This window comes from Aphanomyces astaci (genome assembly GCF_000520075.1).
Source record: "Aphanomyces astaci strain APO3 unplaced genomic scaffold supercont1.4, whole genome shotgun sequence".
Lineage (NCBI taxonomy): Eukaryota > Oomycota > Saprolegniomycetes > Saprolegniales > Verrucalvaceae > Aphanomyces > Aphanomyces astaci.
In genome coordinates this window covers 651,569-665,710 of record NW_009798267.1, presented here as the reverse complement: position 1 = coordinate 665,710, position 14,142 = coordinate 651,569, and the positions used below count along the sequence as shown (strand labels likewise).

The following is a 14,142-nucleotide window of genomic DNA, read 5'->3' as shown; positions in this document are numbered from 1 at the left end:
CTGGATTGGCGCCATGCAACAAAACGGGTACCCTCCCAGCCGTCAAGCCGTCCTTGTCAAGGCCACGCAGATGCTGCGCCGTATCGACCCGCTCCAAACAGCGCTTACCAGCGGGTGGTACAAGAAGTTCCGAGCTCGACACAAGAACTTGACAAACAGGGTCGCCCAAGTAATCTCGCGTGCGCGAAACTCTGTCGACGAAGCCGGCGTCGATCGTATGTTCAACTCCGTGCACAAGACAGTCATCGAGAACAAGCTCACAGCCGACCGCATTTTTAACATGGACGAGACGGCGTTTGCTTCGCGCCGGAAGTCGAGTACGGTAATTGCGCTAAAGGGTTCGCAGAATGTATGGGCAAAGACAGTGTCTCCAAGTTTTCATTTGTCTATTGTTGCATGTGTTAGTGCGTCTGGGAATATTATGCCACCACTGTTTCTTTTTCCTGGTGAAACTGTTGCCAAAAATTTGAGTTTTGAATCTTCTGTGGTTAACGCCACAGTTACAACATCTCCCAAAGGTTTTATGAATGAAGTCATTTTTAAATCTTGGATTAAACACTTCTCAGAGTCATTAACGGTTTTGCGTCCTGTTCTTTTGATTTTTGATGGGCTTGCTGCCCATTTCTCGTCAGACATTGTGGACTTGTGTAAATCGCTGGAAATTATATTGCTTTGTTTGCCCGCGAATGCCACGCATCTTTTCCAACCCTTGGATGTTGCTGTCTTTGGTCCGTACAAAACTGCAATTCGAAAGGCAATGTTTAAAGAATTGGTATCAAACGGTATATAAACAACTAATTTACTGAGATTCAAATTGTATTAACAATGATATAGTATTAACAATGATATAGATACTGGGGATGTTTACACCATCGCGAAGCCAGCGGCACTCCGAATTGCGTCAACAGCGTGGACTAAGAGCATGATTCCCGCGAACGCAATCAGTGGGTTCAAGGCAACAGGCCTGTGGCCCCTATCAAAGCCACCACAAATGATGAAGCGCTTTGGCTTATTCAAGCATGGGGGTGTGCCCAAGTCGTACCTGCAAGCGTACTGGATCGAGCGTCGGGATGTACTGCGTCGCGAAATGTTGACCCTGCCAGCGGATGAGAAGAAAAGGGCCTCTGGAAGATCAACGATCGATGTTGGAGGTCGAATTCTTACCTTGGAGTTGCTGCACGAAGTGGACAAGACGAAGGAGCAGCGCCAGGCAGCCACGAAGCGAAAGAACGCGCTCAAGGCCACGCGAGGAAAGCGAGGAAAGCCGATTGTCTTGTCGAAGAAGGCCTTGATGTGGGCCCGGATCGCTGGATCTCTTGGCTTGGCTCCATTGCCTAATGGACGTGCAAATGCCGTTAGAGTAGATGCTGTGGAATATGTGCTTTGATACCAATCCAATCGCTGCTGTGTTCGTTGTTCTTGCTGTTGTGTCTGGCGCTTGTTTCAGAATGATTCACTTTTAATTCCAACGTGGAAAACTTTATATCCTCTATAAACAAGTGTAAATCCTGTCGAGACTTAATAACCTAACCCTCCAAAAAATATGCATTTGGCAATACAGTATTCAAGTAATTTGTGTGCGCCGTAAATAGATCCCCAAAATCTTGGTAATTTTGGTTTGTTATTGGAATTCTAAGACACTACATCTGCCAGGAACATGTCAGTCACCACACATCAGGCTGGATTCACCAGAATCTCCCATACACTCAGCACTTGTTAGATCGTGAATCCGATACCTTGCTGCTGAGATATCGCCCATCAAAGCGAGATGCCCGATTTGATGCGTCGTAAATAGATCCTTTACGTTACACGCGAAAGGTGGCGACGACGCCGCGGTGGTCGGACGCGTACACGGGACTGTCCTGAGCCTGGCTGAGCATGCCGTTGTCTTTCGGAAAGTGCGCCGAGTCCGCCGTCGGCGCCTGGCCAAACACATCGCATGAAACAGCATGGCCTTGGCCTCGCGACAGCACAAAGTCGATGCGCTTGACGGGGTCATCACTCGGAAATGTGAACGCGTGCTCGACATGCACCTTGTCTTTCGATTTGGGCTCGGGTTCTTCGTGATGGACTTGCAGCCACGCGTCGCGGAGGTCCGTGGTGTGGCCGTGGAGGGGCATCTTGCCTTGGAGGAACTGGATGCCGTGGGACTGCGGCTCGGCGTTCAGGTCCCCCAGCAGCACCTGAGTCACACCCTTCCCTTGCTGCATGAACTCCCACACTTCGACCATCGTCTGCTCCCGCGACCGCTCGCTCAGTGACAGGTGCGTCACGTACACATCGATGACGCCCCAGTGCGGCACGTCCACCTAGATCGCATGAATGTCATCTATCATCATCACCGTTGCCGCAGAGATGGCGTGACTCACCGCTGCATGCAGACACAGTCGGTGATGGGAATCATTGGGGTCGTCCACGACGCGGGAGAGGAGGACGTAGTCGGAGGTCAGGATCGGGTGCTTGGACAAGATCGCCGGCCCCTCTTCGACATGTTCCATCGGGTTTTGGTCGTTAGGGTATGCCATGGCCGGTCGGTACACGTACTGGTACGCAGTGCCAAGGCGGTCCATAATGTGCTAACATGTAGCAGCGTAACCAACACGATGAGCGGCACGTCCATTCAGTTGTACCTGGATCTGGGCGTGGTGGCCGACAGGGCCAAACGAGTTGTCCACGCGAACTTCTTGCAGCCCGACGATATCGGCGTCCACTTGACGGACGAACGCAACCAAATGGTCCATCCGCCGGCTGTACATGCTCCAGCGATTGGCGTGGCCATACACGACGCCGGGGGGGTTTACGTTCCATACATTGTACGTGGCAATCTTGGGCTCGGCAAAGGACGACGATGGGGCGTCGGGAGGTGGCGCCGATGGAGACACGAGGATGGCAGGAAAGTGCGAATGCTCCAGCACCACATACGAGTGTTCTAGCGTGTTGAGGTGCACGACAGCGCGGTGGCGAGTGGTCGATGTGACGAACGTCAGGTGGAAGTTGACGCCGTGGTTCACGCGGACACGTATCGAAGATGACCCTGAGCTGACGTAATTGTACGCGACGACTTCCCAGGGATGGACTCCGTCGCGTGACATGTCGAGCTGCAGCACGGTGGCGTCCTCGAGAGTGACGTCCTGCCTGGACATGCGAAAATGGGCAAGTGCGGCGGCTAGCGCCGATTCTGCAGCTTCTTTCGAGCTTGGCTCGATGTGGTAGAGGATGTTTCCGTACGCGAGAGCATTGGGACGTGGACAAGTCGAGGTGCTACCAAGAGAGCACGTCGACGAGGAGGCAAAGACGTCAATCACCGACGACGCCGGGACCACCTTGGAACGAACATGCTCGGATACTGTATGAGAAGTCACTTGCACTCCCTGGCTAAACATGGCAGGTATGTGCCTCCAAGTGTCGATGCTACCTTGGCCGTCAACCTGCATCACAGCCCACAACGCGGCGACGACGCTGAGGAGCCGCATGATGATTGTGATCTTTTCACCAGGGGTGACTTGACGACATTCGAATCCTCCAATGGGGATCCAAATTGAATCTATTTGAACCAATCCAAGGTCATCTTAACTCTATTTGTATCCAATCATAGAACAGATATGGAGCAATATCCGGATAATGACCATGGCATCTCGGCCAATGGTTGGCATGAAAACGACTGGAACTGCCAACTTCAATTCAGTAGTTGTCATGATTTCCGCGCTTGCATGGGTTCCGCGCGGCGCGTCCAAGCGCGTGCCGGACAAGTTTGTCCTGTCCAAGGAAGAGGTGGATATGATGACGCAACTGGCGCAAGAAGACGAAGAAGAAGAGGAAGAAGCTGCTGCAGCGGAGGAAGGTGAGGACGATGATGACGACATCGAAGGCGAGGACCCCGAAGAGGATGCCGACATGGAAGGCGACAACGACGAGGACAACGAAGCGTTGAAGGAGTTCAACATGGATCAATACGACGAGGAAGACGATGAAGCTGCCGTGAAGGACTACCTGCAAGGCAACGGCGCGGAGATTCCAATCGAAGACGACGACCAAGTCCCCGACGACATTGAGGACGACGACGAGGACAAGGCCGACATGGAGATCCGATCCACCGACTCGGTGGTCCTTGTGTGCAACACCGAGGAGGACTTTAGCAACTTGGAAGTGCACGTGTACGAAGAAGACACGGGCAACTTGTACGTCCACCACGAGATCAACCTGCCGGCGTTCCCATTGGCGCTGGCGTGGATGGATATTGCGCCGCTGCCTCCCGTGAATGGTGTGCCTGTGAACGGTAGCTTTGTTGCGGTGGGGACATTCAAGGCGGGTATTGAAATCTGGAACTTGGACGTGCTGGACGTGTTGGAGCCCACGGCAACGCTGGGGGGCGAAGCCAACGCTTCCTTCCGGTATGTCCTTCGTTTACTACTATCCCCCTCCCTTGCATTTTGTTCATAAACACTCAACAAAGATCATCATCATGTTCGTAGGGATGTGGCCATTTCCAAGGCCATGCGCAAGAAACACAAAGCCGCGTTGAAACCAGGCTCCCATCAAGACGCGGTGCTCGGCCTCGACTGGAATGCCGGCCACCGCAACATGCTCGCAAGTGCATCCGCCGACGCATCCGTCAAGATCTGGGACGTCACGACCCAGCAGTGCATGCACACGATGACCCATCACACGGACAAGGTCCAAAGCGTCAAGTGGAACCCCGTCGAGTCGACAATCCTCGCCAGTGCATCGTTCGACCGGAGCCTCGTCGTTCTGGACGGCCGCGCGCCGCAAGCGTTCTCCAAGTTCGCCTTGTCCGCTGACGTCGAGTCGATGGTGTGGCATCCGCACAGCCCCAGCACCCTCGTGGCATCGACCGAGGACGGGATCGTAGTCGCCTACGACGTCCGCAAGGGCAGCTCGGCGGCGCCACTCTACCGATTCCAAGCCCACGACACGGCCGTGTCGGCCATCTCGTTCTCACACGCGTTGCCGGGTCTCTTTGCCACCGCCGGCACGGACAAGCACGTCAAGATCTGGGACCTGGAAGGATCGACGCCGCAGTGTATCGCTTCCAAGGACATGCAAGTGGGCGAACTCCTTACCCTGCAGTTCTACCGCGACTCGCCCTTCTTGCTCGGGGCTGGCGGCACGGGCGGCGTCCTCGCGCTGTGGGACACATCGGAAAACGATGTTGTCGAGCGCAAGTTTTCCACACGCGCCGCCAACATTGGCAACCACCCCGTGCCCCAAGCGACGGGGGGGCTCACGCTCGGCGCGTCGTTCAAATCGGCCAACGACGTGGCCGACGAGTTGCTGCGGGAAGAGGACCAAGCACAGGCGGCCGCCGCCAAAGCCGCCACCGGCAAGAAAAAGAGCAAGAAAACCAAGAAATAAACACATATACAGCATCAATGACCTATTTCTATATAAAACGAGGCAACTGGCGCCATAGCTCCATACTAACATTATGTACTACTTCGAAGTACTTTACTACGTAGTAGTAGTACAGTATATATTAAGAGATCCAACGAGATCGCCATGGTGGTGGTGGTTGGTTGGGAATCCCAATACCGTTGCTGCCGACGTGTGGTAGCCGGCTAGCCTAGATTTTGCCTCGTTTTCACAGCTTCTGGCTACAGAACCGGCTCACGAGCTTCGAATGAACAGCTAGTACATCGACACCCAACCGGTTCACTGCTTTTGGCTACAGTACCATTGCTCGCTGGCTAGCGCGAATGAAATCAGCGAAGAAACTGTATTGTAAAACTATGGTAAGCTGGCCAGCTTGGAAGTAGCATGTATAGGCTACCGTGTTTTATCCGTACGAGTGGTCGGCTAGTGTGGTTGATATCGTTCACTGCGTCTGGCTACGGAACGACGTTGGAAGGCTGCTTGGCGAGGCGGGAAGCGAGGCGCTGGACATGCTGTTCGTGCTGCGCCAGTTGACGCTCCATGCGCTGGCGCTCCCGCTCTTGTCGCGCGGCCTCGCGGGTTTCCCGTTGGGCGATTTGGTGGGGTGTCTCTCCTCGCAGGGCGAGATCGATGTGGTGCATGACCGACTGCATCGTTTGCAACTCATGCTGGACATCTATGGCTTCGTCCACTTCAAGATCATGCACAACTTTGAGGGCGTCGGCCATAGCTCGGGGCGAGGGCTGGGAAGAAGGTGGAAGATCTAGAATGCGACTGGAGGACGGAGATGAGGGTGGTGACGCATAATGGGAGCAGCTGCCGTCTAGGACGACCGGAGGCACCAGTGGTGCATGGGTGGGAAAGCACGAGGAAGAGGCTGTGGGTACTGAGGCATCTGCTACGGCCATCGCAGGAAGGGCAGCAGAGAATGCTGTGCAGGTGTCGGATATTGGAGTGGCGTAAGTGGCAGTTGTAGCAGTGGGAGGACCTAAATATTGACACGATGACAACAATATGGGGTGAATAGCAAGTACTGTAGGCATGAAACGACGGGTACTTTGGAACGGCAGACGGCGCCGGAATCGATGGGTACAACGATGAACCAGTTGTGAGAATGGGTGATGCCGATGACGAGGCCGACGCTGAGTGTCGGAAGGGTGGAGGACACGGCGTCGGTTGAACTGTCGGAGGGGTATCACGTAATGAAGGATACCGCATCGGAGTGGAGGAAACGAATGAGGTGGCGGGTGTCGCTGGCACATCGAACTCGTCCATTAGAGTGTGCTTCATTGAGGCAATGCTTGCACGTGTAGATGTTGCCTCTGGCTGGTCGAATTCGTCCATCAACGTGTCATCGTATGTTGCCATGTTGGAATAGAAAACAGGAATGTCGGCATGGCACGACGTACACTCTTCAAAAAATACAATGTTGGTGATACTCCAGGTATTATCATGACCGTTTGAAGTGATGTGGCAATAAATCGACCTCACGATTTGATTCGCCAAAAATACATTAATTGAGCCAATCAAACAGTATTTCCCTGAGTCTGGGAATTTAACATCAGGAATGACAAGTCTAAACGACGGCAGCATGAGCGCCAACACAGTTTACCATTGTCTATTTGTCTAGGGTTCTCCTGCAAACATGTACTACGTCTCGTGTTTTCATGACAACACGGTACTCAAGACCACCGGTATTAACTTCACCCAGTATACTAGTACTATTAATAGTATGAGTTTAGAGCAAGTCCGAGAATACTGTTATTCATATTACACGTATACTACGTAGTAGGTACTAATTACCACGTACTATTACCGGTACCAAAATAGTACTACGTACTACTACGTAGTAGTACTGTATTAATATACTAGTACTTGAAGTAAATACGTACAGTAGTATTAATACTACTGAAGTACTATTAATATTGATAGTTCTTCGAAGTATTAATACTGGTAGTGCCAGTATCGGTAGTTAATGTGATTCTATAGAAATGGCCCAAGAGCAATACGGAGTACTCCGAAGTACACGGTAACTACCTTGTACTATTAACTAAGCTTCATAATATTATTATACTATACTATGAAAAGTAGGTCGAAGTATTATTATTAAAAATATTAATATACCAACAGATTGGATTTACATTTTGTACGAGCGGGTACAACAGGAGTAAAACTAATATCATTGTACAGCATCAGGAGGCCATACATACCGTCCGTCACACACGAGTGTTTGGTCGAGGTGACAACGAGGACTGTTTCATATTATTACGCCATCTTTTTGGAGTTTGCTTTGGCTTGCCTTCGCTTGACAATCGCTGGCACGAGCATGAGCGCGGCGAGGGTGAGGAAGCCGAGCACTGTTTGGACGTCGAAGATGTCTCGGATGCTGTCAAGGTTCGACAGCATCGACCCTGCCTTGACAGTCACAAAGTTGTACGGCATGAGGCCAATCAACACGGACGGCGCGAAGAGACGCAGAGGGATGTTCAGGTACGGGCTCGCCATGTTGAGAAGCCAGTTGGGCGAAAATGGAAAGATGCGCAGGAACAACAGCACGTACACCAACCGCTCCTCTTGGCGCGCGGCGTCGATCTGCACTTGCAGGAGATCCAACTTGCCTGCATAAAGCATCTCAATTTTCATATCAACAAGGGTGCGTGCAATGTCGCCGTACCAGGGAGGAAGTAGTCGGTCATAGACACCAAGCTCTCGTGGGAACCCAATGTTGAAGACAAGATGTAGCAGGACGACGCGCCACACTACGCCAAGTCACATGTGTGACGACTTGCCAACGAGGAAGCCTCGTACACGGATAGACGTACCGTTGTGAGGACGCACACCAGGGGGAAGGCGATGTGGATGGGAAGAAGTACGCCGGCAATGACGTTGAGCAAGGCTGAGCCAGGAATAGCAAACGTCTGCTTTATGAAGAAGACACTAGCAAAGCATGCGAGCGTCAACTCAAAATCTTCGGACATGGCGCTGCGGAGGGCGGCGCTGACGTCGCCTCGCTGGATGTCTTCGAAGCCCAGGTTCCACGAAAGGGTCTCTGCCAAGGAAGGTCGTCGCTCCAACAAGCGCGAGAAGAGAACGTATGACACTCCAACGCAAGCGGCGAACACGACAACTAGGCGCCATAGGCCTTGGAGCACTTGGAGTACAGTCATGGCCACGCTGCTCAGACAATGCGTTTGGATTTGGTTTGTTTGACAGTGTTTTTAAAATCATTTCTAAATACTGTCCGTATGGCACAACAATATTTAGAAATGCGTTTTGATTGAATATACTATTAATAGTATCTGAGCGACCTCACACTATTTCGAAGCTTTTCGGATACCGGTAAGCGTATTCGGATTTTTCAGGGACCATACTTACTCGATCCACCAAGGAAGCTTAGCAGGAATGTCGTCTGACCACGAACCCGAGGACAGCGCCGATGCGACCAGGACGGCGGCAGAGAAAAGACTGTTTGAGATCCGCATGAAGATGAATGCGGGGCGCAAGAAGAACAAGGAACTCGCTGAAGAAGAGCACATGAAAGCCTCCCTCCCGGCTGGAAAAGCCAAGAAATGGTCGGCCGACGTTGACGGCGCTGCGCCCAAGCGCGAAGTCGCCTCAGTTCCGAAGGACAAAGCGTATATGCTGGATACTGTCGTGGATGCCGAATTGAAGGCGAAAAAGTCGCACAAGAAGGAGAAACAAAAGGCAGCGTTTGGGTGGGAAGTGTTCAACCAGGACTCACTGTACAATGCGTACAAGAAGCGACTGCATGCGCTTCCGACCGAAAAGGTTCCTGGATCCACATCTACCAAGGAGTACGACGAGTTGGAGTACGGGAAGAACGATGGAACGACCGAAGAGGGCGTGGATCGTATGGTTGCGGAACTGGCGCATCGTGCGGACGTCAAGAAGAAGTTCAGTCGACGACGACAGCATTACGATGGTGAAGACGTGGACTACATCAACAACCGGAATCGCGTGTTCAACAAGAAGATCTCCCGTGCCTTCGACAAGTACACTGTGGAAATCCGTCAGAATTTGGAGCGCGGGACTGCTTTGTAAAGCAATTCGCATCCTCGTTGACCATGCTCACCCTAAAATATGCTAATGTCTAATTCACATCTTCCAAGCGTCTTTTCCATGTGGCTTTCGGGTCCAGGGGGGGGGGCTTGGCAATGCAGAAACCCCCTTTGGATTGTGGTCAACCTCATTCTATGCCATGATTGAGACGTGCCCAAGTCGAATACAGCAACAGACAGCTTCACTCGCTCCGTTACCGGTAATGTCAATGATCGATTTAGGATACACTGATCAATTTAATACCCTGATCACTTTATGAGATACCCCAAGCAGCTAATCAGGACGCTGCAATCTACAAATACCCCTAAACACGCCCTTTTGAAGGATACACCGATTTACAGTTACACAAAGGTAGAATGGCAAGGTGGTGGTGGTCTGGCGATTGTAGAAGCCATTGCGGATGGCAGGTTATCGGGTTCAGACAATCCCACAACAACGACAAGTACAAGGCAAGGTCCAAGTGTGAAGGGCGATTGATAGAGTGTGTGTTTTACATTGCCACAATGTAGTCTATTTTTTGGATGCGGGCCTCGAGTACTCGTCGTCGTCGTCGTCGTCGGCAGCCTTGACGCTGGGTCGTTCGGGTTCATACGACGAGTCGCGCTTCCAGTCGGGCACGTCTTCGGCCGTCGGCTCAAAGCCGTAGCCGTCCTCTTCCGCCCATAACGCCTCGTCTAGACAAGATGCATATCATCAATCTCCATCTCGAACGCGATCCTGGGACGTACCAGCCTTGTCGTCGAACTCGGCGGCATCGGCGTCGTCGTCGTTGGTCTTGTTCTCGTACAAGTTGAACTCGTCGTCCGTGTTCTTCTGGAGCGCTACTTGTTCAGGGTGTGTCTTTTGCACCAGCCAGTCGGCCAGGTCGTCCTTGTCTTCCTGGGACATCAAGTCGAATTCGGACGGCACGCGGGCGTCGTCGGCCACCTCGTCGTCGACTTCCACCACGTACTCTTCTTCAAAGACCTTGGTGTTTTCATCGAGGGTCGACTTGAATTCCTTCCAGTTGAACGGGGCGTCTGGTTGTTCGGCGGAAGCCGTGGCAGACGCTTTGATTACTTCTCGCAACGGATCCTTTTGCACCTTGAACGTCGAGAATCGCAGAATCGGGTAGCTCAACTTCATCATGGCTTCCAGCTCCTTCAACGTCTTCGGGCTAGTCTCGAACGTCTTGACCAACAGCTTGGCCTCGCGGTGGCGTTCAAACGTCCCGCCCCACCGACGGTCATCGATGGCATATCCGAGCGTTCGGTGGCCGCGATGCGACACATCTCGCACCACGCCACCCTTGGACAGAATGAAAGTGGCCAGCTCCTTGAAAGCCTTGGCCGTGTCGGCCGGGGAACTCTTCAAGTTGGTCAGAATCACCTGCTTGTACAACACCATGAGGTCGAAGGTCGAAGTTGCGACGAATGCAGATCAACGAGAGGCGAGTTCTAAACCACCGACAAACCAGCCAATAGACCACCCTGCAGGCTATGACCACAACTGATTGGATATAATTCTATCCACTACTTTCGTAATATGCGAGAGTGATTGGTCTAATTATGCAATATATCAGCCAATCCAAGTGCAGGTCATATTTGACGACCCCATAAGATCGTCATTATTGCCACATCATAAATAAACCAAGGTTGGCTCTGTCAATAGAAGCGGCCCACGATAACGACGTCCATTGCCGCCCCTCTTGCACAAGTTACTATGAAGAGTGCAGTTGGTCGATTTGCTCACCGAATTCCATCGAGGACTGCGAACGACTTTGAGGTGATTTCCCCAGGGCAAAAGTACAGTCCATCACCTCACGACAAATTTCTCCAGAAGCACGGCACTTTTGTCTTGCAAGCGTTTTTTCTTCTTCGATTCGCCGAAGTGTACGTACGTACCGGCTCATGTTGGCAGAGAATTGGCCATTATCGCAATGTCAATTCTGTACACTGACTGTGAATCGTCGTCCTACCTACTATCGTACATCGTAAAGTATCTGGAGCAAGGTCCCGTCTGGCAAGGTTCCATTGCTGACGTGGTCTAAACGACGAAAACTTCATTTGCGTGGGGGGGGGGGTGGAGGTCATCGCGATTTGCACGTCATCGATCATAAAAATCGGCCAGGTGGCACGAACCCTGTTAATCCAGCTGTGTGGCCCAGTTTGTATGCTGAGTGTTTTTATTCGACGGCCCGCGCAAACTAATCAATGGATACATTTTACAAGCTTAAATTGTGGTGGAATCGATTGCATTATCTATAACCACGGAGGCTCAAGATCAAATTAATATACTCTTTATCTTGCATACTCTAAGTAATTATAATCGCACGTGCCATACCCGTTGGTCGTATCACGACGACGCCGTAGAGATCTCCCAACCGACATATTGAAAATCCAGCCAATCAGCGATCGCCTGGCGTCTCCTATTTCTTTTCATGGGTGAAGTTGGGGGTGGGGGTGTGATTCCCTTAGATCAGTTCCATCCCACTCCAAACACACCCCACCCCCATGCCTATTATTCCGCAGCCCAGTTTAGTTGCATTTACATTCAATCGGTCGAGGAGTCACACGATGAGCGCGAGCATCATCGGCGTCCAAGTTGGCGCAAAGCTGCTTGAGATCGCCTACGACATGAAGATGACGATCGTACTGCTGGCTGCCATTGGATATATAGGCTACCGCGCATCCACCGCCAACCAGATCCCTGCAAAACAGATCCGAGCAGCGACCCTCGCCAGCGAACGGGTATCCCTGGAGCTCCTTCGCGACGAGGAGTCCACCAAGCTGCTTCTAGTATCAACATTGTCCAAGTCGGCATCTCCTCTGAATGTCCGACGAAAGAAAAAGAAGTCAAACAAGCAGACGAGTGAGGCTGCCTCTACTCGAGTCATCATCCCTGCTACACAGACGACGACCCCAACCCGAACACTATCTGAGATCGTCGGGGCAGAGGACGATGTCGAGGCGCAACTGGACACAGTTGATATTCCTGTGGTGCCGCCTGCTGTTGTATCGGACGACGTGGATGTGATTTTGGTAGAAGCCCCCGTGCCTCGCGTGGATGACGTGCCTGAGCAAGTTGTAAAACCCTCCAAGGCACCGCCAGCGAAACCATCCAACAAGAAAAAAGCAAAGCCGTCGGGAGGACTCTCCAAGGACGTGCCGGAGATTGACTGGCTGGACGTCGTGCGCCTGCCGACCAAATCGTCACCTAGCTCGACCGCGTCCACGACCTCGTCGTCATCTTCGTCCCAAGCCCGTCGCTCTCTGTCTCCCGTCAAATCTTTGTCCATGTCTCCTTCGCAGTTCAACCTTCCAAACACGATGGCCGCATTGTCCATCAACACGACCATGAGCCATCACCATCCTTCATTCGCTGCCAGTCCAGTCCCCGTGACCACGAAACCATTGCTGTCTCGCTCCCGCTCGTCCGTCGCCGACGGCCGAAGTTGGCGCGATGCCCTCGGTCCGCTGTGTCCGGCGCCAATCTCTCTCCCCGCGCTCACCAAGACCGTGTCGCTGGGTGCTGCTATCACGATATACCCTCCGTTGCCCAAGGACCCGCCGCCGCCTCTTTCGCTGGCGCCCAGTGAACTGGCCCAGATCGTCCAGCAAATGTAAGTCGACCTCTTCTTCTTGCGACACATATGTGTACTCATGTGTGTTTTGTGTGTATGCAGCGAATTCTACTTCAGCGACGCCAACTTGCAACGCGACCTGTTCCTGCGCAACCGGATGGACGCCCAAGGGTTCGTGTACCTGAACGTCGTGCTCAACTTCAACCGGGTCAAAGCGATCACGCAGTTCCAGAAGATGGCCGTGGACTTGCCAAGTCTCATTCGCGCGTTGGAGCAGGCACCACGGCTCACAGTGCAATGCAAACGACTGGCGTCGGGAGCGATCGACCCCGAGTTTGCGCGGCTGGCCAAGATCCGCCCCGCGACCGACTGGGCGGCATGGGTGCCATCAAACCCGCTGCCGTCGAACCATCCGTTCGAACTGCATGCCAACATGGCGCAGCTGCGGCGGTCGTGTTCGGCGAGCGGGTTTGCGCAGACCGCATGACCTCCCTTAACTTTAACGTCGTTTTTTTTTTCCATGGAACGCTCGAGAGAATTAGTGTGTGCAATGCGTTGCACGTGACGCCAAAACTGGAAAAAGGGAATTTTTGCCGAGACATTCCCGACCAAGTTCAACACTATTTGTTGAAGCGACCGTTGATTGGGTGCCGGGTTGTTGAAGGGCGGTGAATTCGTTGAGCACCTGTGACACGGGGCGGCATGAATCCAGGAGAGACTGGTGTCGGCCAAACACGTTCGGGTCGACTAGAGTGTTCATGGGAACATGCATATGTTCGGTACATGTAGTAGCACCGACGTGACGAGAAGAAGCAGGGGTAGAACCACAGGAGGTTCAATGGTCAAGTCATGACGACGGGGACTGTGAGTGGGGCGACTTGCCATCCGTCAACTTATATACGTCGCTCAAAATATCAACAGTTCCTCGAAACGGGTAATCGTCACACGGTCATGACAGCAATACAGTCAGTGTACTACACTTGTACTATTAATAGGAACGCTATTAGGAACATGCGAACGGCCTGGTTGGGTGGTTTGGACTGCCATCACCATAGTGTACACTAAGAACGGAGAACAAACACCATACACAGCGTCACTACAATGGATCA

General features: G+C 52.5%; 7 protein-coding genes across 8 annotated transcripts; 3 read left to right on the top strand and 4 right to left on the bottom strand.

Annotated features, from left to right (window-relative positions):
• Nucleotides 1-1,602: 1,602 nt before the first annotated feature.
• On the bottom strand, nucleotides 1,603-3,556 carry H257_02372 (hypothetical protein). Its single transcript, XM_009825973.1, has 3 exons — nucleotides 2,631-3,556; nucleotides 2,370-2,576; nucleotides 1,603-2,309 (listed from the first exon to the last, which is right to left on the bottom strand). Exons 1-3 carry the CDS (start codon nucleotides 3,471-3,473, stop codon nucleotides 1,806-1,808), a joined length of 1,554 nt encoding a protein of 517 aa, XP_009824275.1. The 5' UTR covers nucleotides 3,474-3,556; the 3' UTR covers nucleotides 1,603-1,805.
• A 95-nt stretch (nucleotides 3,557-3,651) lies between these two features.
• Nucleotides 3,652-5,454, top strand: H257_02371 (hypothetical protein; the record flags this gene model as incomplete). Its single annotated transcript, XM_009825972.1, has 2 exons — nucleotides 3,652-4,391; nucleotides 4,473-5,454. 2 exons carry the CDS (start codon nucleotides 3,652-3,654, stop codon nucleotides 5,371-5,373), a joined length of 1,641 nt encoding a protein of 546 aa, XP_009824274.1. The 3' UTR covers nucleotides 5,374-5,454.
• A 23-nt stretch (nucleotides 5,455-5,477) lies between these two features.
• Nucleotides 5,478-6,796, bottom strand: H257_02370. Of its 2 annotated transcripts, XM_009825970.1 has the most exons (2): nucleotides 6,426-6,796; nucleotides 5,478-6,379 (listed from the first exon to the last, which is right to left on the bottom strand). In XM_009825970.1, the coding sequence occupies exons 1-2, from the start codon at nucleotides 6,757-6,759 to the stop codon at nucleotides 5,847-5,849; spliced, it is 867 nt and encodes a 288-aa protein (XP_009824272.1). In that variant the 5' UTR covers nucleotides 6,760-6,796; the 3' UTR covers nucleotides 5,478-5,846. The 2 variants fall into 2 exon arrangements, with proteins under 2 accessions (XP_009824272.1, XP_009824273.1); XM_009825971.1 differs by having other exon boundaries at nucleotides 5,478-6,767.
• Nucleotides 6,797-7,482: 686 nt separating this feature from the next.
• Nucleotides 7,483-8,593, bottom strand: H257_02369 (hypothetical protein). Its single transcript, XM_009825969.1, has 3 exons — nucleotides 8,214-8,593; nucleotides 8,066-8,150; nucleotides 7,483-8,009 (listed from the first exon to the last, which is right to left on the bottom strand). Exons 1-3 carry the CDS (start codon nucleotides 8,556-8,558, stop codon nucleotides 7,657-7,659), a joined length of 783 nt encoding a protein of 260 aa, XP_009824271.1. The 5' UTR covers nucleotides 8,559-8,593; the 3' UTR covers nucleotides 7,483-7,656.
• A 160-nt stretch (nucleotides 8,594-8,753) lies between these two features.
• Nucleotides 8,754-9,579, top strand: H257_02368 (hypothetical protein). The gene has a single exon (XM_009825968.1). The coding sequence runs from the start codon at nucleotides 8,794-8,796 to the stop codon at nucleotides 9,451-9,453; it is 660 nt and encodes a 219-aa protein (XP_009824270.1). The 5' UTR covers nucleotides 8,754-8,793; the 3' UTR covers nucleotides 9,454-9,579.
• Nucleotides 9,580-9,926: 347 nt separating this feature from the next.
• H257_02367 (ribosomal protein S6) lies at nucleotides 9,927-10,936 on the bottom strand. The gene is made up of 2 exons (XM_009825967.1): nucleotides 10,200-10,936; nucleotides 9,927-10,145 (listed from the first exon to the last, which is right to left on the bottom strand). The coding sequence occupies exons 1-2, from the start codon at nucleotides 10,855-10,857 to the stop codon at nucleotides 9,982-9,984; spliced, it is 822 nt and encodes a 273-aa protein (XP_009824269.1). The 5' UTR covers nucleotides 10,858-10,936; the 3' UTR covers nucleotides 9,927-9,981.
• Nucleotides 10,937-11,985: 1,049 nt separating this feature from the next.
• Nucleotides 11,986-13,554, top strand: H257_02366 (hypothetical protein). The gene is made up of 2 exons (XM_009825966.1): nucleotides 11,986-13,072; nucleotides 13,136-13,554. The coding sequence occupies exons 1-2, from the start codon at nucleotides 12,027-12,029 to the stop codon at nucleotides 13,518-13,520; spliced, it is 1,431 nt and encodes a 476-aa protein (XP_009824268.1). The 5' UTR covers nucleotides 11,986-12,026; the 3' UTR covers nucleotides 13,521-13,554.
• Nucleotides 13,555-14,142: the final 588 nt, after the last annotated feature.